Here is a 24,479-nt window from a genome sequence, read left to right as displayed (position 1 = left end):
CTGGGTCGTGTGGGACGAGCCTTGGCTGCAATGCTTCCACATCAGAGTCTTACCATGGGAGCAGAATTAAGCCATTCAGCCCATTGAGTCTGTTCCACCATTCAATCACAGCTGATTTGTTCTTACCCCATCCCTGTAACCCTTCACCCACCTTACCAGTCAAGAACCTATCCCTCTCTGCCTTAACTATATCCAACGATTTGGCCTCTACAGCAGTCCGTGGCAACGTATCCCACAGATTCACCACACTCTGGCTGAAGAAATTCCTCCTCATCTCAATTCTAAAGGACCATCACATTTTTCTACATCCTTGAATCCTGGGCTCTCCTACTGAACAAAACATCTTCTCCAGGTCCACTTTCAGTACCTGGGATGTTTCTGAACTCCACCCAGACTTGGGTGCTTGTGGAAGCGGAAGGTGAAAACCCAGCGGGGGTTGAGGAGACAGAATAGCATACATCAAATAATCCACATTTCATACTTCTATTTATATAATACATAGATTGTGTAAGGTTATCTTTTATAATACATTTTCCCTTCAGAAGGTTAATGATTAGATCTCCCAAAGGGTAAGCATTTCAGAAATCAAAATTGACAGAGTCCTGTTGAGCAGGGGTCTGTCTGCTTCAGGGTTAGGTGAACACCATATGTCCCAAGTCTGGTACTGGTCACACACCCCCTCCCCACCCTCTATTGAAGGTGACCCAGTCTGTGGGCAGGTGGGTTCAAGGGTGAGTCAACCAACTCGGCGATAAACAACCTCAGGCCGATAAAACATAAGCACTGAAGCTTCACATTTCCCTTGGCTGAATCCAAGACAGTCCGTGAGCCAAGAGTCCGAGGCTATGTTGATGCTCCTTCTCTCTCTTTATCCGAGTGATGAGGTCAAGCCCCCACTTCAGAGCCTTGTCCATGAGGAGGTGTTGACGCTGCTTGAAGACACAGCGTTTGGAGTGAGGGAACAGGCTGTCTTCTCGGGATAACAAGTCAGGGCAGGAACGGAGGGTGGGGGTCCGCAGAAGGCAGATCGGCTGCTTGCCATTTGTGGAGCCCGTCTCCATCCCCCAGCACCACCAGCTCGTGTGGTTGTCCAGGAAATGGCAGCAAACGAAATGATTCCTAATCTTTAAATAATGGCTTCGTTTCACTGAGACACACTCCGGCAGTGAGAAGCTCCTCGACGCTTTGGAAGGCCATCAGTTGTGGAATCGGGTAGGGTTAGTGGGGGGGGGGGTGGGGCAGTGTGTGGGTGGGGTGGGGTGGGGGAGAGATCGGGTGTCACACCTCCAACCCCACTGGAGAGGCTGCTTCCTCCTCAACACTGGCAGTCCACACGGGGCACCAGTTAAACAGTGGCAGAGTTGGTCAGTTCCACAAGAGTCAAATTTTCATGTGGGCTATGACGAGGGAGGTACTGGGCCGTGAGTGGGGTGGGCAGGGGTGAGTGGGAGATGGGAGTATTGGTGTGGGGGATGGGGATAGTAGCGAGAGATGGAGGAATGGTGCTGAGTGGTGGGGAATACGATGGCAGTGAGGGGCGAGGTAAAGGATGGCAGTGAGGGGTGAGGTAAAGGATGGCAGTGAGGGGCGAGGTAAAGGATTGCAGTGAGGGGCGAGGTAAAGGATGGCAGTGAGGGGCGAGGTAAAGGATGGCAGTGAGGGGCGAGGTAAAGGATGGCAGTGAGGGGCGAGGTAAAGGATGGCAGTGAGGGGCGAGGTAAAGGATTGCAGTGAGGGGCGAGGTAAAGGATGGTAGTGAGGGGCGAGGACAGGATGGCAGTGAGGGGCGAGGAACAGGGTGATGGTGACAGAAGATGGTGGTGAGAAGAGCAGCTGGCAGGAATCACCCAGGATGGAGCTGTCCGTCCACAGAAGGGGAAGGGGTTAGGCGACGGGGAGGGTGGTGGTGAGGGGAACAGGCGCCCACTGCCGTCCCTCACAAAAAGGCCGGGCTCAGGCCGGCGACGTCATGTGGTTGAAGGGCTTGAAGATGTTCCATGAGGATTTGGAGTCATCGTCCTTCTTGGGCTTCAGACAGTTCTGCGGCCACTTGTCCTTGGTGAGGAAGTAGAGCAGGGCGTTGAGCCAAGCATTGAAACTGGCCAGCGGCCTGGTGACCTTGTAGCAGATGGTGACCACCCGCTTGGTGGAGCAGGCCACGTCGGGCACTGCCTTGTTGATGAGGAAGATGGTCTTGGTGACGTGGAAGGGCAGGAAGCAGAGGGCGAAGAGCAGGGTGATAGTGAGAATGGTCTTGATGGACTTGCGCCTCTTGTCCAGGGCCGGCACCGCTGACTTGAACTGCTGGTTGTTGATGGTCTTGAAGATGGTCTTTATCACGCGAGAGTAGCACCAGGCAATGATGGAAAAGGGCAGGAAGAAGCCCACTGAGTGCAGGATGATCCCATAGGGGACGTAGTGCGGGTACTCGGTGTCTAGGGCATCGTCCCAGCAGTTGGTGACGTTGTTGGAGGTGGCCGTCTTGGCAAAGTGGAAGATGGGGCTGGTGAGGGCCAGCACCACCAGCCACACCAGCACGCACACCACCCTGGCGGTCTTCTTGGTCTCCATGGTGATGGTCTTCATGGGGTGGCAGATGCCCAGGTAGCGGTGAAAGCTGATGCAGGTGAGAAAGAAGATACTGCAATAGAGGTTAAAGTAAAAGAGGAAGCGGACCAGGCGGCAGGTGAAGGCGCCAAAAACCCAGACGTCGTGCATGATGTAGCTGGCGATGAGAAACGGCAGTGACAGGCCATACATGAAGTCCGTCAAGGCCAGGTTAAACATGTAGATCAGGGAGCAGTTCCATTCCTTCCGCCTCTTCAGGATGCTGCATATGATGATGGAGTTGAGGGCCAGGCTGAGGACGCACGTGTAGGTGTAGCACACGGGCAGGAAGACGTACTTGTAGGACTCGTCGTTGTTACAGGAGTTGGAGGTGCCATGGTGGGGGTCTTGGCCCGACCCATTTTCAACCGGCGGGCTTGTGACATTCTCGTACATTTTCTAGGTGTGGCCGCTGGTGGTAAGCATCGCCCAGCGGGTGATGGCGGGTGTCGATGGCACCTGTGGGGAGAGAGGAGAGAGGGGAAAGGTCAGAGGTGATGTTTCCATCATTTACTCATTTGCAGGACACTGTGGCAAAGGAGGGAACTCAGCAACTGATGGGGTTAAGCTGGCAAACACCAAGGCACCACTGACCAGATCACCGGTGACGAATCAGCAGGTAGGAGGGAGATTGAAAACCTGGCTGAGTGGTGCCTCTCACTCAATGTCAGCAAGTCCAAGGAACTGATTATGGGCTTCAGGAGAAGGAAACCTGAGGTCCATGAGCCAATCTTCATTGGGGAATCAGAGATGAAGGTTAGCCATTTTAAATTCTTGTGTGTTATTAATTCAGAGGACCTGTCCTGGGCCTAGCACGTAAGTGCAACCATGAAGAAAGCTCGGCAAGGGCTCTACTTCCTTAAGAGCTTGTGGAGATTTGGCATGACATCTAAAACTTTGACCAACTTCTATTGATGTGTGGCAGAGAGTATATTGACTGGCTGCATCACAGCCTGGTATGGAAACACCAATGCCCTTGAACAGAAAATATTACAGAAATTTGTGGTTATGGCCCAGTTCATCATGGATAAAGCTCTCCCTGCCATTGAGCACATCTATGAAACACTGTCACAGGACAGCGGCATGCATTCTCAGAGACCCCCACCACCCAGGACGTGCTCTCTTCTCACTGCTGCCAGCAGGAAGAAGGCCACATTACCAGGTTCAGGAACAGTTACTACCCCTCAACCATCAGGCTCTTGAACCAAAGCGGGTAACTTCACTCAACTTCACTTGCCCCATCACTGAAATGTTCCCACGGCCCACGGACTCACTTTCAAGGACCCTTCACCTCACGTTCTTGATATTTATTGCTTGCTTTCTTTTTTGTTTGTTTATCTATTTATTATCTCTTCTTTTTGTATTTGCACAGTTTGTTATCTTTTGCACACTGGTTGAATGCCCATGTTGTTGCTGTCTTTCATTGATTCTATTATAGTTATTATTCTATGGATTTATTGAGTATGCCTGTAAGAAAATGAATCTCAGGGTTGCATATGGTGACATAGATGTACTTTGATAATAAATTTACTTTGCTTTCAAACAACCAAGTTTAGCAGGTACCTTTCTTCAACCATTCTGATATTGTTATTAAGATTAGCTATATTTGTCGCATGTACATTAAAACACGCAGTGAAATATGTCATTTACGTCAACAACTAACAGAGTCCGAGGATGCAGCCTGCAAGTGTTGTCACACTTCCGGCACCAAGATAGCATGCCCACAGCTACACACGCGTCTTTGAAATGTGGGCGGAAACTGGAGCACCTGGAGGAAACCCACGCAGTCATGGAGAGACAGAGAAACTCCTTACAGAGAGTGCCGGGATTTAAACCCAGGCTGCTGATCACTGGCGCTGTAATATATTAGGCTAACCACTATGGTCCAGTATCGTTCCTCCAGCATTTTGTGTGTGTTACTCCAGATTTCCAGAGGCCACAGAATCTCTGGTGTGTGTATATAATGATCAAGTCTAATCTAATTCAACTTTGAGCTGACAAGGAGGACATTGAGGGAGGGGTAACTGTCAATCCCGAGGTCATCAGCAGAAAGATGCAACTGCTCTAAACCGAGAGCAGTGCAGAAAAGAGCCCCTCCCACAGTGCAGCACTCTCTTCTCTCTGCCCCCCTGTAACACAGTACTCCCCCCTCACCACCCCTCCCACAGTGCGGCACTCTCTCCTCTCTGCCCCCCGTAACACAGTACTCCCCCCTCACCACCCCTCCCACAGTGCGGCACTGTCTCCTCTCTGCCCCCCTGTAACACAGTACTCCCCTCTCACCACCCTTCCCACAGTGCAGCACTCTCTCCTCTCTGCCCCCCCTGTAACACAGTACTCCCCCCTCACCACCCCTCCCACAGTGCAGCACTGTCTCCTCTCTGCCCCCCTGTAACACAGTACTCCCCCCTTGCCACCCCTCCCACAGTGCGGCACTCTCTCCTCTCTGCCCCCCCCCCGTAACACAGTACTCCCCCCTCACCACCCCTCCCACAGTGCAGCACTCTCTCCTCTCTGCCCCCCCCGTAACACAGTACTCCCCCCTCACCACCCCTCCCACAGTGCAGCACTCTCTCCTCTCTGCCCCCCCGTAACACAGTACTCCCCCCTTACCACCCCTCCCACATTGCAGCACTCTCTCCTCTCTGCCCCCCCTGTAACACAGTACTCCCCCCTCGCCACCCCTCCCACAGTGCAGCACTCTCTCCTCTCTGCCCCCCCTGTAACACAGTACTCCCCCCTCACCACCCCTCCCACAGTGCAGCACTCTCTCCTCTCTGCCCCCCCTGTAACACAGTACTCCCCCCTCACCACCCCTCCCACAGTGCAGCACTCTCTCCTCTCTGCCCCCCCCGTAACACAGTACTCCCCCCTCACCACCCCTCCCACAGTGCAGCACTCTCTCCTCTCAGCCCCCCCTGTAACACAGTACTCCCCCTCACCACCCCTCCCACAGTGCAGCACTCTCTCCTCTCTGCCCCCCGTAACACAGTACTCCCCCCTCACCACCCCTCCCACAGTGCAGCACTCTCTCCTCTCTGCCCCCCGTAACACAGTACTCCCCCCTCACCACCCCTCCCACAGTGCAGCACTCTCTCCTCTCTGCTCCCCGTAACACAGTACTCCCCCCTTACCACCCCTCCCACAGTGCAGCACTCTCTCCTCTCTGCCCCCCGTAACACAGTACTCCCCCCTCGCCACCCCTCCCACAGTGCAGCACTCTCTCCTCTCTGCCCCCCGTAACACAGTACTCCCCCCTCACCACCCCTCCCACAGTGCAGCACTCTCTCCTCTCTGCCCCCCGTAACACAGTACTCCCCCCTCGCCACCCCTCCCACAGTGCAGCACTCTCTCCTCTCTGCCCCCCGTAACACAGTACTCCCCCCTTACCACCCCTCCCACAGTGCAGCAGTCTCTCCTCTCTGCCCCCCGTAACACAGTACTCCCCCCTCGCCACCCCTCCCACAGTGCAGCACTCTCTTCTCTCTGCCCCCCGTAACACAGTACTCCCCCCTCACCACCCCTCCCACAGTGCAGCACTCTCTCCTCTCTGCCCCCCCCGTAACACAGTACTCCCCCCTCACCACCCCTCCCACAGTGCAGCACTCTCTCCTCTCAGCCCCCCCTGTAACACAGTACTCCCCCTCACCACCCCTCCCACAGTGCAGCACTCTCTCCTCTCTGCCCCCCGTAACACAGTACTCCCCCCTCGCCACCCCTCCCACAGTGCAGCACTCTCTCCTCTCTGCCCCCCCTGTAACACAGTACTCCCCCCTCGCCACCCCTCCCACAGTGCAGCACTGTCTCCTCTCTGCCCCCCTGTAACACAGTACTCCCCCCTCACCACCCCTCCCACAGTGCAGCACTCTCTCCTCTCTGCCCCCCCTGTAACACAGTACTCCCCCCTCACCACCCCTCCCACAGTGCAGCACTCTCTCCTCTCTGCCCCCCGTAACACAGTACTCCCCCCTCACCACCCCTCCCACAGTGCAGCACTCTCTCCTCTCTGCCCCCCCTGTAACACAGTACTCCCCCCTCACCACCCCTCCCACAGTGCAGCACTCTCTCCTCTCTGCCCCCCCGTAACACAGTACTCCCCCCTCGCCACCCCTCCCACAGTGCAGCACTCTCTCCTCTCTGCCCCCCGTAACACAGTACTCCCCCCTCACCACCCCTCCCACAGTGCAGCACTCTCCTCTCTGCCCCCCCGTAACACAGTACTCCCCCCTCGCCACCCCTCCCACAGTGCAGCACTCTCTCCTCTCTGCCCCCCGTAACACAGTACTCCCCCCTCACCACCCCTCCCACAGTGCAGCACTCTCTCCTCTCTGCCCCCCGTAACACAGTACTCCCCCCTCACCACCCCTCCCACAGTGCAGCACTCTCTCCTCTCTGCCCCCCCGTAACACAGTACTCCCCCCTCACCACCCCTCCCACAGTGCAGCACTCTCTCCTCTCTGCCCCCCGTAACACAGTACTCCCCCCTCGCCACCCCTCCCACAGTGCAGCACTCTCTCCTCTCTGCCCCCCGTAACACAGTACTCCCCCCTCGCCACCCCTCCCACAGTGCAGCACTCTCTCCTCTCTGCCCCCCCTGTAACACAGTACTCCCCCCTCGCCACCCCTCCCACAGTGCAGCACTCTCTCCTCTCTGCCCCCCGTAACACAGTACTCCCCCCTCGCCACCCCTCCCACAGTGCAGCACTCTCTCCTCTCTGCCCCCCGTAACACAGTACTCCCCCCTCACCACCCCTCCCACAGTGCAGCACTCTCTCCTCTCTGCCCCCCCTGTAACACAGTACTCCCCCCTCACCACCCCTCCCACAGTGCAGCACTCTCTCCTCTCTGCCCCCTGTAACACAGTACTCCCCCCTCACCACCCCTCCCACAGTGCAGCACTCTCTCCTCTCTGCCCCCCGTAACACAGTACTCCCCCCTCGCCACCCCTCCCACAGTGCAGCACTCTCGCCTCTCTGCCCCCCGTAACACAGTACTCCCCCCTTACCACCCCTCCCACAGTGCAGCACTCCCTCAGCATGACGCCTCACGCTGGATTTTTGGGTTTGGATGTCTCTAGTGTGGTCCAAATCCAGATGCCTGGAGAGATGAGATGGTTAAGTAGTCAGTCCCCACTGGTTGCAAAGGCGAATTGTCTTCCTGCAGAGGCTGATCGAAATTTTATCAACCAGGGTGAAGCAAAGCCAAGGTTCTGAATCCTGCAGTGAGAAATGACCTGGAATTCAAATCCATTGCCCAAGAGCTGAGAGCGGGGTGAACTCAAATTAAACAGGAGCACGTAGAGGGCAATTGGATAGACCCTACGGTAAGAGTAAATACGGGTAACTAACTGGCAGCCTTGGTCCAAGACGAGGGGCTGACTGGTCTCCACTTCCGCAAATGGTGGAAAGCATTGCTTCAATCTTGCAAGTTAAAATGGAACTTCCCAAGTTACTGTAACAGACCAAGCAATGTGCTTGTTCCCGGATGGGGAAAACTCTCCTTTACTCCACCGACCCCCTCCCCCTCCCCACTTTCACCCCCTCTCTCTCACCCCTCCCTCTCCCCTTCTCCCCCTCTTCCCTCTCCTTTCCCCCCTCACCCTCTCCCCTCCTCCTTCCCCTTCTCGCCCCTCCACTGCTCCCCCTCTCATTCTCCCTCTCCCCTCCTCTTCTCTCTATTCGCCTACCTCTTTTTCCTCTTTCTCTCTCACACATGATCTTCCTCTAACTCTGCTCTCTCACCCTGGCTCTTTCAACCTTTCTACTTCCTCTTTCTCTTTCACTCTGACCTCTATCGGTCATCCTTCCTCTATTCCCACTCTCTTCTCTCTTCCTCCCTCCTCCTGGTCTCCCCTTTACTCCTTTCCCATTCCCTCTCTCCCAGCCTCTGCCTCGCTCATTTCCTTGCTTGGGCTGCAGGAAGGGACAGACCCTGTCCTGGCTCTGCTATTACACAATATTCACTGATGTATAACAGATGTAATTCACTCAGTTTCACCGTGACTACAAACTGTTAAAATGTAATCCAGTAACTTTCAAACTCGGTGGGGAGTGATCAAGATGACTGCTCAACCTTGCTTCAGAAAGAGTTTTGTTTTGTACCAATACACGGTACGCAGGGAAAGTTGGTTCAAGGTTTGTGGGATCAGTAACAGTGAAACTCTGTGGATGAAGCTTGATATTCATCGCCTCCTCGCTGAATGCAGAGTTGATTGATGTCCAATCACTGGTATGATTTCCTCCGAGGGGGTTGTCTGCTGGTGGGTCCTTGGATGAGTGTAGAGGCCGATCCTGGATCCACACATTCTGGTGCAGCGTGGGCACGAGGAAGTGGAGGCTGTGGTTAGTGTTGGGTCTTTTGGTTGCTCTTGCCTCCTTTCACAGCTGCTGCTTGCTCTCTGCGGCACAGCGGAGGTTGCTCTCACGTAGCGCAGCTCCCACCGGGGCAGATTTCCTGCAGGAATATCTATTGCGTGCAGCATCTTCCCAGTTTTTAGATGCAATGTTCAATTTCTCAGCGCAACAATGGGCTATCAGCCCATACACGTCCACACCAATCAGAATGTATATTCAAGCTAATCCCATTTCCCAGAATTTGGCCCATATCTTTCAAAACTCTGGTCCTCCTTAAACCTGTCCATATCTATCTAATGTATCTGCCACAACCAGTTCATCTGGCAGCTGGTTGCACTGATAAGGCCATTTGGCCCATCAAACCTCCTCCTATTCCTTCATGGCTGATTCATTCTCCTGCTCGACCCCATTCTCCTGCCTTCTCCCCATAACCTTTGACACCCTTACTAATCAAGAACCTGTCAACCACCACTTTAAATATACAGTACCCGATGACTTGGCCTCCATGGACATCTGTGGCAATAAATTCCACAGCTTCACTGCCCTCTGGCTAGAGAAATTCCTCCTCATGTCTGTTCTAAAGGGACTTCCTTCTATTCTGAGGCTGTGCCCTCTGGTCCAGAATCTCCCACTAGTGGAATCATCCTCTCCACATCCATTCTATCCAGGCCTTTCAATACCTACCAGCTGCTGTGTAAAAATGTTGTCGCTCAGGTTTTGAATGAAACTTTTCACCTCTAACCTTACAACTGTGTCCTCAATTTTTGAGTTATCAACCATGGATAAAGCACCGCTCATTCTGTCTATGCCCCTCATGGATTTAGGGTCACCTCCATGGTGGGGGGGGGGGTCACCTCAGCTTAGCTTTTCCTAAGCTCCAAGGAGTAACTACACAACCTATCTAAACATTCTGTATGTCGATCCCTCGAGCCCTGCAATATCCATGTGGATCTATAGTGTATTCCCAGTTTAATCACATCTTCCTACACTCCATTGACCAACTGAATGCAATACTCTACCCGCTGGGATTCGGAGGAATGAGGGACGGTGAGGAGGGAGTGTCACGCTGTGGGAAGGGCAGTGAGGAGGGAGCATCGTGCTTCAAGAGGGACGGCGAAGAGGAAGCGTCACGCTGTTGGGGGGACTGGGGAGCCCCCGAACCTGGAGGACTGGTGAACTACTCAAAGTCTGGCCTCTACCCTTTGACCTGTTTGACACGGGTGACCCTACCAAGAGCCAAAGCATAAAGTCCTGACTCCAGCCAGCATAGAGTAGATCTCTGGATCACTGAGGCATGCAAGCCTCCGAACAACAAAAAGATTGTGCTCTTTTTAGAGGATTTGCCTATCTAAGAGTCTTTTAAATGTCCCAATGTTTCTGTCTCTACCACCAGCCCTGCATTACGTTCCATGTAGCCACCACTCTGTGTGAAAAAAACTACCCCTGACACCCCCCATCCTCCCCTCTGATCACCTTTATACCCTCTCAAATAGCTCTTGGTTCTGGCAAGACCCCAGGCCCCTCCTCAAACCTGTCACTTCCTCCTGGAGAGTCTAGGGCTGGAACTGGGGCTCTGCCTCAGCCTGTTGCTGGGCAGCACGGTACCACCGCAGTCGGTGCAATGCTCTACAAAGCAAGCCGTCGGTTCCATTCCTGCCGCTGCAGGAACATTCTCCCAGTGACCATCTGGTTCCCTCCCACACTCCACAGACGTGCGGGTTAGGGTTAGTGGGTTGTGGGCGTGACATGTTGGCAACACGCGGCGGGCTGCCCCCGGCCCATTGTCAGACTGTGTTGGTTGTTAACGCATTTCACCGTATGTTTCCTCATTCATTACGCGATCATGGTTTTCCTCGACCATGACTGTTCTTGGCAATTTTTTCCCTACAGAAGTGATTTGCCATGGGCTTCTTCTGGACAGTGTCTTTACCAGACAGGTGACCCCGGCCATTATCAACACTCTTCAGAGATTGCCTGCCTGGGGTCAGTGGTCGCATACCCAGGACTTGTGATCTGCACCGGCTGTTCGTGCGACCATCCGCCACCTGCTCCCGTGGCTTCACGTGACCCTGATCTGGGGAGGGGGAGGGGTCTAAGCAGATGCCACACCTCACCCAAGGTGATTTGCAGGTTAGTGGAGGGAAAGAACGTCTTACACCCCCTTTGGTAGAGACGCATCTCCACCCCGCCCCCCCCAATGTTTCGATGTACATGTGACAAATAAAACTAATCTTCATATCTTTTGATTTTGAATGAGCATCCCTTGTCTCAGTGAGTCCATTCTCACCCTCCCAGTGGTAAAGACTGAACAGAGTGTCACAGAATCGGGCCTTTCAGCCCGCTGAAACCATGCTGGACGTCAGACACCCGTTTATCCTACACAAGTCCCTCCACATTCTCTCCGTCACCCTCACCCCTGCATTTTCCAACTCACCCTCACACTGGGGACAATTTACAATTTGCTGCCCACTCTCTGATACAGCCTCACCCAAGCGTCCAAAAACATTTGAGATACGAGAGATTCTGCAGACGCTGGAAACCCAGAGCAGCACGCAGAACATGGTGGAGGAACTCAGCAGGTCAGACAGCATCTACGGAAGGAGATGAACAGTCGACACTTGGGCCAGGACCCTTCATTAGTCCTGGACTATTTTCAAAACGGAGAGAACATTCAAAAATCTGAGGTGCAAAGAGGCTTGGAGTCCTTGTGCAGGATGCCCTAAAGTTTAATTTGAGTCAGTGATGAGGAAGACAAAGGCAATGTCTGTATACACTTCAAGTGGACTAGAATATAAAAGCAAAGATGTAAAGCTCTGGTGAGGCCTCACTTGGAGTATTGTGAGCAGTTTTGGGTCCCTTATCTGAGAAAGGATGTGCTGACATTGGAGAGATTTAAAGGAGGTTCACAAAAATTATCCTGGGATTGAGAGGCTTATCATATGAAGAGTTTTCTTTAATGGCTCTGGGCCTGTACTCACTGGAATTTCAGAAGAATGAGGGGTGACCTCTCTGAAACCTATCAAATGTTGAAAGGCCTAGATAAAGTGGACGTGGAGAGGATGTTTCCTATGGTGGGGGAGTCTAAGAGCAGAGGACACAGCCTCAAAATAGAGGGACATCCTTTTTAGAACGGAGATGAGGAGAGATTTCTTTAGCCAGAGAGTGGTGAATCTGTGGAATTAATTGCCACAGGCAGCTTTGGAGGCCAAGTCATTTGGTATGTAGATTCTTGATTGGTCAGGGCTATGAGAAGGGATATGAGAAGGCAGGAGATTAGGGCTGAGAGGGAAAATGGATCAGCTATGATGAAATGGCGGAGCAGACTCGATGGGCCAAATGGCCTAATTCTGCTCCTATATCTTATGATCTTATGGCCTGAATCCAGGCCTGAAATGGCGACTGTTCAGATCATTCTATAGAAGCCGCCTGATGTGCTGAGCTGAGTTCCTTCGAAAAATACATTTCTTATTTATCTTGGCCTTTCCTTGTGCATTAGCAATCCCACAGAATCATCTTGGGAATCTAAAACTGTTCATTCCAGTTTACAAAAGCCACAGCAGGGGAAAAAAATGACCTTGACTTTACAAAGCTAAGTTTATGTTTACATTGCTCAAGCACAGTTAGGACTGCTGTCCCCGCCTCATGATTAAAGTGACGGGAGAGTTGTGAATCTTCTGGCAAGACTGCCAGATCCCCACGTTGTCAAAATGCTCCTGGGTAAATGGCTAACGGGAATCCGTGGCCTCTGCTGGTTAGGCAGTAACTTGGAAAACATCCCTAAGGAACAAGGGTCCACGTCTCAACCACTGCTTTAACTGCCTGGCTGCCCAGCGCCTCAGTACGTGTAAAACACATGTTTGGACAAAACACTCACTGTTCCTTCAGCAAGAAGCCAGCAATTAGCCTTCCTCTTCTTACATCTTTCATATTCTCCCCCCCCCCAATGTCCTAGCTACAACGACATTAAGAGATATCAGACCATAAGACAGGAATATAATTAGTCCATTCAGCCCATCGAGTCTGTTCCACCTTCAATCATGGCTGATTTATTTTCCCTTTCAATTCCTTTCTCCGGCTTTCTCCCTTTCAAGGACTCTACTACTCATGTTCTCAGTATTATTTATTTACATATTAATTATTGTTATTACTGCTACGGTATTTGCACAGTTTGTACATTGGCTGCTTGTCAGTCTTTGTGTGCAGTTTTCTCATTGATTCTTTTGTATTTTTTTGTTCTACTATGAATGCCCGCAAAAAAATGAATAGTGACATTTAAATACTTTGATAATAAATTTACTTCGAACTTTAAATTGGCCTCCTCAGCTGTCTATGCAATGAATTTCATAGATTCACCACCCTCTGGCTAAAGACATTCCTCTTCATCTCTGTTCTCAATGGACACCCCTCTATTCTGAGGCTGTGCCCTCTGCTCCTAGACTCCCCCACAACAGGACACATCCTCTCCATGTAGGCCTGTCAATATTCGATTGGTTTCAATGAAATCCTCCCTCATTCTTCTGAAATTCCAGCAAGTACAGGCCCAGAGCCATCAAACACTTCTCATACATTAACCCTTTCATTCCCAGGATCATTGTTGTAAACCTCCTCTGGACCCTCTACAATGACAGCATATCTTTTCTTAGACATGGGGTTTAAAACTGCTCATAATACTCTGTGCAGTCTGACCAAAGCCTTACAAAGCCTCAGCATTAAATCCTTGCTTTTATATTCTACTCCTCACAAGATGAATGGTAACGTGGCATTGGCCTTCCTTACTACCAACTGAACCTGCAAGTTAACTTCTAGGGACGCAGCACTCGGTCTCCCGAGTCACTTCACACCTCAGGGGGAATCTGATAGGAGAGGACAGAAAGTCATGGAAGAAAGGGAAGGGGAGGAGCTTCAGAGGGAGGTAATGGGCAGGCCAGGAGATGGAAAGGTGAGAGAGGGAAACGGGGATGGGATGGTGGGGGGGTGGGGGGAGAGACCATTACCGGAAGTTCGTGAAATCGATGTTCGTGCCATCAGTTTGGAGGCTACCCAGACGGAATATAGGGTGTTGCTCCTTCGACCTGAGTGTGGCCTCATCAGGACAGTAGAGGAGACCATGGACTGACATGTCGGAATGGGAATGGGAAGTGGAATTAAGATGGGTGGCTGGTGGGAGATCCCATTTTCTCTGGCGGATGGAGCGTAGGTGCTCAGCGATCTATGTCAGGTCTCACCGATATACAGGAGGCCACGATGGCAGCGCTCGATACTAGATGACCCCAACAGACTCACAGGTGAGTGTCGCCTCACCTGGAAGGACTACCATTCAGGGCCCCAAATAGTCCAGCCAGGTGAGGCAACACTCCACTTGTGAGTCTGTTGGGGTCATGCACTGTATCCAGCGCTGCCAGCATGGGGAGACCTGACGTAGACTGGGAGACCGTTTCGCCGAGCACTTACGTTCTGTCCACCAGAAAAATCAGATCTCCCACTGGCCACCCATTTTTATTCCCCCCTCCGCCTCCTGGTTTCACCTATCACCTTGTGTTTCTTCCTCGCCTCCCCCCCACTTGATGAGCTCTGACTCCTCATCTTTTTTTCTCCAGTCCTGATGAAGGGTCTCGGTCTGAAATGTCGACTGTACTCTTTTCCATAAATACTCTTTTCCTGACCTTCTGAGTTCCTCCAGCATCACGTGTGTTGCATCAAAATGGGGAAGAAATGTGATCTAAAAGATTGACCGTGGAATGATTGTTGGGGTGCCAGATGGGATGGTTTGAGTATCTCAGAAACTGTGATTATCATGTGATCTCCATAAAGCCATAAGATATAGGAGCAGAATTAGGCCATTTGGCCCATCAAGTCTGTTCCACCATTTCATCATGTCTGATCCTGCTTTGTTCCCAGCCTCAACCTTCTGTCTTCTCCCCATATCCTGTTATCCCCTGACCAATCACGAATCTATCAAAGCCTGACTTAAATACACGTGAAGTCTTGGGCTCCACAGCTGCTGTGGCAAAGAATTCCACAGATTCGTCACTCTCTGGCTCTAGCAATTCCTTCTCATCCTTGTTCTAAAAGGACAGCCCTCTATTCTGAAGCAATGTCCTCTAGTCTTGGACTCTCCCAGCATAAGAAGCATCTTAGTACGGGGCCGTCTTAATACGCTCGGCAGAGGATGGTGATCGGAGAAGCTGTGCCGGAGGGGATCGTTGTCGACTCAGAGGTTCGACGGACTCGGAGTCCACTGCGGTCAGGTCGCTTTCAGTGTGTGCTGTATCTGCGAGGCTGGGTTCGACAGAGCTTTCATTGTGTGCTGTGACTGCGAGGCTGAGTCGGGTGGCGCCGTGGAAGTCCATAGCGGGGATATTCCCTTCAGCCGCTGACATGGGATGGCGAGTCTGTCGGGACCCTGGGGACTTGTGGAAACTGTGTGGTGATTTCTTTTGAACTTATAGTCCTTTAACATCTTTCGACTATTTTTACTGTGCCCATAGACTGTTTTTTTTATCAATTATGCTATTGTTTGCACTGTTGTAACTATGTGGTTTTGTGCAGGTCTTGTAGCTTTAGTTTTTGGTCTTGTTTGTCTGGTGGATTTGGAGATCCTTTCTGGGGAACACGCTAAGATGGTATTAATACGCAGCAGCCTCTCCAGTCTCTGGATTGGGGATTGCCAAACGTTATGTGGATTTTCTAGTGTAGTCTGTTTTGTCATGTGCTTTTGTGATATCATTCTGGAGGAACTTTGTCTCATTTTTTAACTGCATTGCATTTGTGGTTTATGACAATAAGCTGAATCTTAATCCTTTCCACATCCACTCTGTCAAGGTCTCTTACCATTTGACAGGCTTCAAGAAGGTCTTCTGAAATCCAGTGAATACAGGCCCAGAGCCACCAAATACTCTTCAAATGAAAAGCAATTCTATCCCAGAGCCATTTTTGTGAACATCCTTTGAACCCTCTCCAGTTTCAGCACATCCTTTCTAAGATAAGGGGCCCAAACCTGGTCACAATACTCCCAGTGAGGCCTCTCCAGTGCTATTTAAAGTCTCAACATTACGTCCTTGCTTTTATACCCTACTTCTCTTGAAATGAATGTTAACATTGCATTTGTCTTCCTCACCACGGACTTAACTTGCAAATTAACCTTTGGGGAATCCTGCACAAGGACTCCCAAGCCCCTTTGCACCTCAGTTTTTTGTATTTTCTCTGCATTTTGAGAATAGTCAACTCTTTCATTTTTTACCAAAGTGCATACACCTCCCAACACTGTATTCCATCTGCCATTTCTTTGCCATTCTCCTAATCTGTCTAAGCCCTTCTGTAGCCTCTTTACTTCCTCAAAACTACCTGCCCCTCCACCTATCTTTGTATTGTCTGCAAATTTAGCAAAAAACTCATCAATTCCATCATCTAGGTCATTGACATAGAATATAACATAAAAGATAATTGGGCCCAACACTGACCCCTGTGGAACAGCACTAGTCACTGGCAGCCCTTTATTCCTATCCTTTGCCTCCTGCCAATCAGCCACTGCTTTATCCATGCTAGAATCTTTCCTGTAATACCATGGGTTCTTAACTTGTTAAGCAGCCTCATGTGTGGCATCTTGTCAAAGGCCTTTTGAAAATCCAAGTACGCAACATCCACTGATTCTCCCTTGTTTATCCTGCCTGTTATTTCTTCAAAGGATCCCAACAGATTTGTCAGGTAAGATTTCCCTTGGGGAAACCACGTTGACTACATCCTATTTTATCAGGTGCATCCAAGTACCCTTAGACCTCATCCTTAATAATCGACTCCAACACAGAAGTCAGACTAACTGGCCTATAGTTTCCTTTCTTCTGCCTCTCTCCCTTCTTGAAAAGTGGAGTGACATTAGCGATCTCCTAGGATGCTCATGCACAACAGTCTTAGAGTTTACAGAGAAAGGTGCAAAAAACAAAAAAACATCCAGTTCTGTGGGTGAAAATGCCTTGTTAATGAAAGAGATCAGAGGAGAATGGCCAGACTAGTTCAAACTGACAGGAGGGCAACAGTAACTCAAATAACCTTGCATTACAACAGTGGAGTGCAGAAGAGCATCTCTGAACACACAACACGTCGAACCTTGAAGCGGATGGGCTACAGCAGCAGAAGACACAAGCACACACTTACTGTGTGCAGGAGGTATGTAATAAAGCGGCCACAGAGTGTACACATAAACAAGCAAAGACTGACAAACAACCAACGTGCAGAAGAAGACAAACTGTGCTAATATATAACAAAAGAATGGGAGCGTGAGTTGGCGACTCCATAGTGAAATAAGTCCAGAGCTGAGGTGAGTGGAATTATCCACACTGGATCAAGAGCCTGATTGTTGAAGGGTAATAACTAGTGGTGTGGGACCTGAGGCCTCTGTACCTTCTGCCCGATGGTAGAAGCAAGAAGAGGACATGGCCTGAGTAGTGGGTGTGGATTTGAACACATGGTTCTCTCTGGTTTGAAAGGCGAAAATTCCAAGGATTCATTCCCCCTTCCTCCTTTATCATGAATCTTGGTTCTAGGGGCACACAGTAGCCTAGCGTCATAGTGCTGGTGACTGGGGTTCAATTCCCAGCACTGTCCGTGAGGGACTTGGACATTCTCCCCATGACCGCGTGGGTTTCCTCTGGGTGCTCCGTTTACTCCCACGTTCCCAGCGCGTACAGGTTAGGGTCAGAAAGTTATGGGTGTGCTATGTTGAAGCTGGAAGTATGGTGACACTTGCAGGCTGCCCACCAGCACATCCTCGGGCTGTGTTGGTCAGTGATGCAATGGCACAGGGAATTACGGCACAGTACGGGCCCTTTGCTGTGCTGGCCTTTTAACCCTTCCTCCCTACATAGCCCCAGTTTTCTATCATTCATCTGCCTTTTTAGGAGTCTCTTAAATGTCCCTAATGTGTTTGCCTCTACCAGCACTCCCATAAGATATGGGAGCAGAATTAGGCCATTTGGCCCATCAAGTCTGCTCCATCATTTCATCCTGGCTGATCCATTTCTCTCTCAGCCCCCATCTCCTGATTTCTCCTCGTATCCATTCATGCCCTGACCAATCAAGAATCTATCAACCTCTGCCTTGAATACACCCAATGACTTGGCCTCCCCCACAGCCACCTGTGGCAATGAATTCCACAGATTCACCACTCTCTGGCTAAAGAAATTCGTCCTCATCTCCGTTCTAAAAGGATGTCTATCTATCCTGAGGCTGTGTCCTCTTGCCTCCACCATAGGATATGCCTGTGGTAAATAGGTTACCTCATCAGGGGACATTTAGAATCTTTCGTCTTTCACCGTTCACCTGTCTGACAGCACCTTCACCAGAAAGATAGCAATGGGTTGAAGAGGTGGCTCACAGGCTGGTTAGGGAGGGGCAATAAATGCTGGCATTCCTACTGAGGCCCAGATCATCAGTGAAAACAAAGCAGGTGAAATCTGTTTGCTCGAGGTCAAAGGGAGCTTCACTGAGCACAAGACTGTGAGCTCCCCTCCGCCTCGTCAGATGCCGGCCATGTGCGACGTGAGGAACTTAAAGACCCAATGAAGTGGTTGGTTTGGGAATTTCCTAGGCACAGGGTGGTCTGTGCTGGGATCAGCCTTGGCTTTCACACAGAGAGGGAGGCTTTGCACAAATCCTTGGAACATGGGGTCACTGTGTTTCTGAGCTCTCTTTCAATAACTCATCTTAAGGCAATAGCAACTCACACAAGATGCTGGAGGAATTCTGCGGGTCAGGGAATATCTCTGGAAGGGAATTAACATTCGGTGGTTTGGGTTGGACCCTTCATCAGGACATTTCCCTCCACAGATGCTGCCCGACCGAGTTCCCCCAGCTCCTTTGTGAGTTACTCCAGAATTCCATCTCCATCTTAAATCAGACTCACTATTTATTAGTCCAGGCCCATGGAACAGGCTCAGCTATCACTCATTGTCCATGTAGTCCCGTAACAGACAAAATCCCAACAGACAAAACTCCGTCCTATTTACTCCCAACAAAATCCCAACAGACAAAACGCCTTCCTATTTACCCCCAACAAAATCCCAACAGACAAAACGCCTTCCTATTTACCCCCAACAAAATCCCAACAGACAAAACGCCTTCCTATTTACCCCCAACAAAATCCCAACAGACAAAACGCCTTCCTATTTACCCCCAACAAAATCCCAACAGACAAAACGCCTTCCTATTTACCCCCAACAAAATCCCAACAGACAAAACGCCTTCCTATTTACCCCCAACAAAATCCCAACAGACAAAACGCCTTCCTATTTACCCCCAACAAAATCCCAACAGACAAAACGCCTTCCTATTTACCCCCAACAAAATCCCAACAGACAAAACGCCTTCCTATTTACCCCCAACAAAATCCCAACAGACAAAACGCCTTCCTATTTACCCCCAACAACATCCCAACAGACAAAACGCCTTCCTATTTACCCCCAACAAAATCCCAACAGACAAAACGCCTTCCTATTTACCCCCAACAAAATCCCAACAGACAAAACGCCTTCCTATTTACCCCCAACAAAATCCCAACAGACAAAACGCCTTCCTATTTACCCCCAACAAAATCCCAACAGACAAAACGCCTTCCTATTTACCCCAACAAAATCCCAACAGACAAAACGCCTTCCTATTTACCCCCAACAAAATCCCAACAGACAAAACGCCTTCCTATTTACCCCCAACAAAATCCCAACAGACAAAACGCCTTCCTATTTACCCCCAACAAAATCCGAACAGACAAAACTCCTTCCTATTTACACCTCAACAAAATCCCAACAAATAAAACTCTGTCCTATTTACCCCCAACAAAATCCCAACAGACAAAACTCCTTCCTATTTACCCCAACAAAATCCGAACAGACAAAACTCCTTCCTATTTACCCCCAACAAAATCCGAACAGACAAAACTCCTTCCTATTTACCCCCAACAAAATCCCAACAGACAAAACTCCTTCCTATTTACCCCCAACAAAATCCGAACAGACAAAACTCCTTCCTATTTACCCCCAACAAAATCCGAACAGACAAAACTCCTTCCTATTTACCCCCAACAAAATCCCAACAGACAAAACGCCTTCCTATTTACCCCCAACAAAATCCCAACAGACAAAACGCCTTCCTATTTACCCCCAACGAAATCCCAACAGACAAAACGCCTTCCTATTTACCCCCAACAAAATCCCAACAAATAAAACTCTGTCCTATTTACCCCCAACAAAATCCCAACAGACAAATCGCCTTCCTATTTACCCCCAACAAAATCCGAACAGACAAAACTCCTTCCTATTTACCCCCAACAAAATCCAAACAGACAAAACTCCTTCCTATTTACCCCCAACAAAATCCGAACAGACAAAACTCCTTCCTATTTACCCCCAACAAAATCCCAACAGACAAAACTCCTTCCTATTTACCCCCAACAAAATCCAATTCAACTGATTCCTTTCCCAGACACTCTCCACGGTTCCTTGTGTCAATCCTGACCTCCAGCGCTGTGTGTATGTGCGAGCCTGCATGTGTGCGCTCGAGTATGTTTTGTGTTTGTGTATGTGTGTACATCTGTGTGTTTGTGTGTGTGCTTGTGCCCAGACGCATAATGAGTTTGTGTGCCAGTGTATGTAACAATAAAGGTTTAGCTATAGTTGTCACATTTATATTGAAACATCAAAACATACAGTGTAACACATAGTTTGCATCAAATCAAATCAGCGAGGATATGCTGGGAGGAATCTGCAAATACCACCACACTCCTGGTGCCAACATAGCATGTCCAGAACTTGCTAACCCTAACCGGCATGTGTTTGGACTGTGGGAGGAAACCAGAGAACCTGGAGGAAACTCAACTAGTCACAGGGAGAACGTGCAGACTCCTTACAGGCTGGAACTATAAAGCATTGTACCGACCGCTACGCTACTGTACCGCCTTACGATGGGAGAACGTCTGAGTGTGCTTGTGTATATATTGTGCTTCATTTGTGTGTGCATGCACATGCGTGTGCTTGTGCATGTGTATATGTTGTGCACGCACATGCGTGTGCTTTGTGTGTATGTCTGTACTTGTTTGTGTGTGTAGTTTGCACGTTCTCCCTGTGAATGTGTGGTTTTCCCGGGGTGTTCATGTTCCCTCCCACATCCCAACGACGTGTGCTGTCTGTTGTCGATGGGGGGGGGGGGGAGCTGATGGGAATGTGGGGAGAGTGCAAGAGGTGAGGGTAGGTTTAGTGTGAAAATGGAGGCAGATGTGATGGGGTGAGTATCTGTGGGAAGAGGAGGGAACTCCACAATGCATTGTGCATAAGGCGGAGGGAGGTTGTGAAGTGGTGCTAATGTGCACCTTCAGGAGGGAGAACGTTCCCTGGGGTTTGGGAAATGTATCACATTGCGGAGTGAGGGAATGGGCTGACTGGCCTCTCTGTCGGCTGCAACAAATCTCTTCTTGGCAGAGAGCATTCTGACTGGCTGCATCACCGGGATCGAAAGAGGCTGCCAGCACAAACCTCCCTCACCAGCCAGGATACCTCCAGGTGGCAAGGCCTCAAGGAGGCAACGTCCATCACGAAGGACCCTCCGGGACATGCCCTCTTCTCGTTACTACCGTCAGGGAGGAGGTACAGGAGACTGAAGATGCTTTCAGGATAGTTTCTTCCCTCATCGTCGGATTCCTGAACAGTCTATGAACCTGTGATCACTATCTCACTATTCTTTCCTCTCCTTGCACTTACTTTTGTCATTTATAATAATTTTACACCTTTGTATTGTACTGCTGTTGCAAAACAACTTTCATGACATTTACAATACTGTGCAAAAGTCTTATGCGCCGTAGCTGTGTATATGTGCCCAAGGCTTATGCATGGTACTGTAAATCAGTGATAATAAACCTGATTCTGTTTCTGATCTTTTGCTGTAACAATCTCTCATGAAACACAGATTCTGCAGATGCTGGAAATCCAGAGCAACCCTCACAAAATGTTGGAGAAACTCAGCAGGTCAGGCAGCTTCTATAGAAATGAACAGTTAACATTCCTTCAGGACCGGAAAGGAAGGGGGAAGATGCCAGATAAAAAAGTGAGGGGAGGGGAAGGAGGATAGCTAGGTGATGTGTGAAGCCAGGTGGGTTGGAAAGCTAAAAGACGAGGAGGAGGGATCTGATCGGAGAGGGGAGTGGACCATTGGAGAAAGGGAAGGAGGAGGGGATCCGGGGGTGGTGATAGGCAGGGGAGGAGAAGAGGTAAGAGGCCAGAGTGGGTAATAGGAGGGGGAGGGAAAAATACTGGAGGGGAAATCAATATTCATCAGGTTGGAGACTGCCCAGATGGAATATGAGGTGATGCTCCTCCACCCCAAGAGTAGTCTCACTGTGGCAAAAAGAGGAGGTCATGGACTAACACGGCAGCACTGAAATGGGGATATGAAATTAAATGTATGAATTTAAATTGGTGGATGGAGTGGAGGTGCCTGGTAAAACGGACCCCCAACTTTTGTTAGGTCTGACCAATATAACGGAGGGACGACGCCAACATATTTGCAGGTGAGAAGTTGCCTGAACTGGAAGGACAGTTTGTGGGCCTGACTGGAGGCGGATGGGCAGGTGTAGCACCTAGACCACTTGCAGGGAGAAGAGCCAGGAGGGAGACTAGTGCAGAGGGACAAATGGACAAGGGAGTCATGAGGGAGGGATCTTTGAGGAAAGCAGAGAGTGGGGGTGGGGAGGTGAAGAGTTGATGGGTGGTAGGATCCACTGGAGGTTGTGGAAGTTGCGGAGGATGACGTGTTGGATGTGGAGGCTCATGGGGTGGTAGGTAAGGACAAGAGGAACTCTTTCCCTGCTAAGGTGGCAGGAAGATCGGGTGAGCATGGATGCACAGGAATTGAAGGTGATACAGGTGAGGGCACCATCAATCGTTGAGAAAGGGAAACTCTTTTCTTTGATGTCCTGAAAATGAAAGCCTCACCCTGGGAGCAGATGTGGTGATGATGAAGGAACTGAGAAAAGGGAATGGCACTTTTACAGGAGACTGGGTGGGAAGAGGTATCGTCAAGATAGTCGTTGGAATCGGTAGGCTTATAGAAGTTGTCGGTAGAGGATTTGTCTCCAGAAATGGAGATGTCAGAAATATACCAGGTAAATTTAAGGACAGGGTGGAAGTTGAAGAAAGCCAGGCATACCTCAGGCCCATGCGGGTGCCCATGGCCGCCCCTTGAGTGTGGAGAATGTGGGAGGAACCAAAGGAGAAGGTGTTGAGGGTGAGGACCGGTTCTGCCAGGCGGAGGGGGGTGGTGATGGTGGGGAAATGGTTGATTAATTTGTTGAAAAAGAAGCAGAGAGCTTTAAGGCTTTCTTGCTGGGGCATAGAAGTGTATAGGGACTGGACATCCATGGTGAAAAGGAGGCGGTCAGGGCTAGGGCATTGAAAGCTGTTGAGGAGGTGGAGAGCATGTGAAGTGTCACAGATATAGGTGAAAAGTCATCCTTCGGGGCACCAGGAATCACATTGAACTTTTTCAAAGCTGATAAGTAAGTAATGCCCCCTCTTCCTTGGAAACATCCCGATAAGGTCCCTGTGCTCCTTTCTACACCTCTTCTAGGTAGAGTGGAACCGGTCAATGCAAAAGTCAAAGTAAAATTACTATCAAAGTTCGTATATGTTACTGTATGCTACCTTGAGATTCATTTTCTTGCAGGCATTTACAGAGAATAAAGAAATGCAATAGAATTTACAAAAAAATTATACATAAAGACTGAAAAGCAACCAATGTGCATAAAAAGACAAATTGTTCAAATTAAAACATTAAAAAATAACTAATACCGAGAACATGAGTCCTTGAAAGTGAATCTGTTGGTTGTGGAGTCAGTTCACCGTTGGGGTGAGTGAAGTTGTCCACGCTGGTTCAGGGGCCTGATGGTTACAGGGTAATAACTGTTCCTGAACCTGGTGGAGTGGCTCCTGTACCTCCATCCCAATGGTAGAAGCAAGAAGACAGCAGTTGAAGGCTATTTGGCCCCTAGAGACCATTTCTGCATTCATTAAGGTTATAAAGCCTCGAGTCTTTCTCACCCAATCATCCATGTCACTCTGGCACACTACAATCTATTGGACTCTGCTTCAGTACACCCAGTGAGCTGGCCGCCCACGGCTCTCTGAGCAGGGGAAGGAATTCCAAAGATTTACAAACAGAGGTTTCCCTTCCGAGAAGGTCATTCAAAGGAAATATATCAGAATTTTGGGACTGAGGGAAATGAGGTCAGTGCAGGAAAGTGGCACTGAGGTTAAAGCCCAGATTGTGATCTGTTGGATGCCGGACCAGGCAAGAGGGGGGCTAATAGCCTACTATATCCTTAAGAGATGTATAATTCCCTGTCCATAAGACAATGGAGCAGAATAGTCCATTCGGCCCATCGAGTCTGCTGTGCCACCCCATTGTGGCTGATTTATTTTCCTTCTCAACCCCATATCCCCATAACCATTGAAGCCCTTACTAATCAATATTCGATCGACC

The 24,479-nt window shown here is 50.0% G+C and overlaps 1 protein-coding gene across 2 annotated transcripts in view; it reads right to left on the bottom strand.

Annotated features, from left to right (window-relative positions):
- Positions 1–469: 469 nt before the first annotated feature.
- The window catches only part of LOC132397009 (P2Y purinoceptor 3-like), a 33,186-nt gene continuing 9,176 nt past the window's right edge, over positions 470–24,479 (bottom strand). The window contains exons 1-2 of one of the 2 annotated variants that reach the window (XM_059975222.1): positions 7,956–8,084; positions 470–3,066 (exon numbers count right to left, since the gene is read on the bottom strand). In XM_059975222.1, coding sequence (XP_059831205.1) covers positions 1,954–3,003 — 1,050 coding nt within the window. In that variant the 5' untranslated portion in view covers positions 3,004–3,066; positions 7,956–8,084 and the 3' untranslated portion in view covers positions 470–1,953. Of the gene's footprint in view, positions 3,067–7,955; positions 8,085–24,479 lie in introns of those variants that run through there. The other variant, XM_059975221.1, reaches the window with a different exon arrangement.

Source organism: Hypanus sabinus, chromosome 7, assembly GCF_030144855.1.
Source record: "Hypanus sabinus isolate sHypSab1 chromosome 7, sHypSab1.hap1, whole genome shotgun sequence".
Taxonomy (NCBI): domain Eukaryota; kingdom Metazoa; phylum Chordata; class Chondrichthyes; order Myliobatiformes; family Dasyatidae; genus Hypanus; species Hypanus sabinus.
The sequence above is the reverse complement of the archived record's forward strand: the minus strand, read 5'-3'. Positions and strand labels throughout refer to the sequence as shown.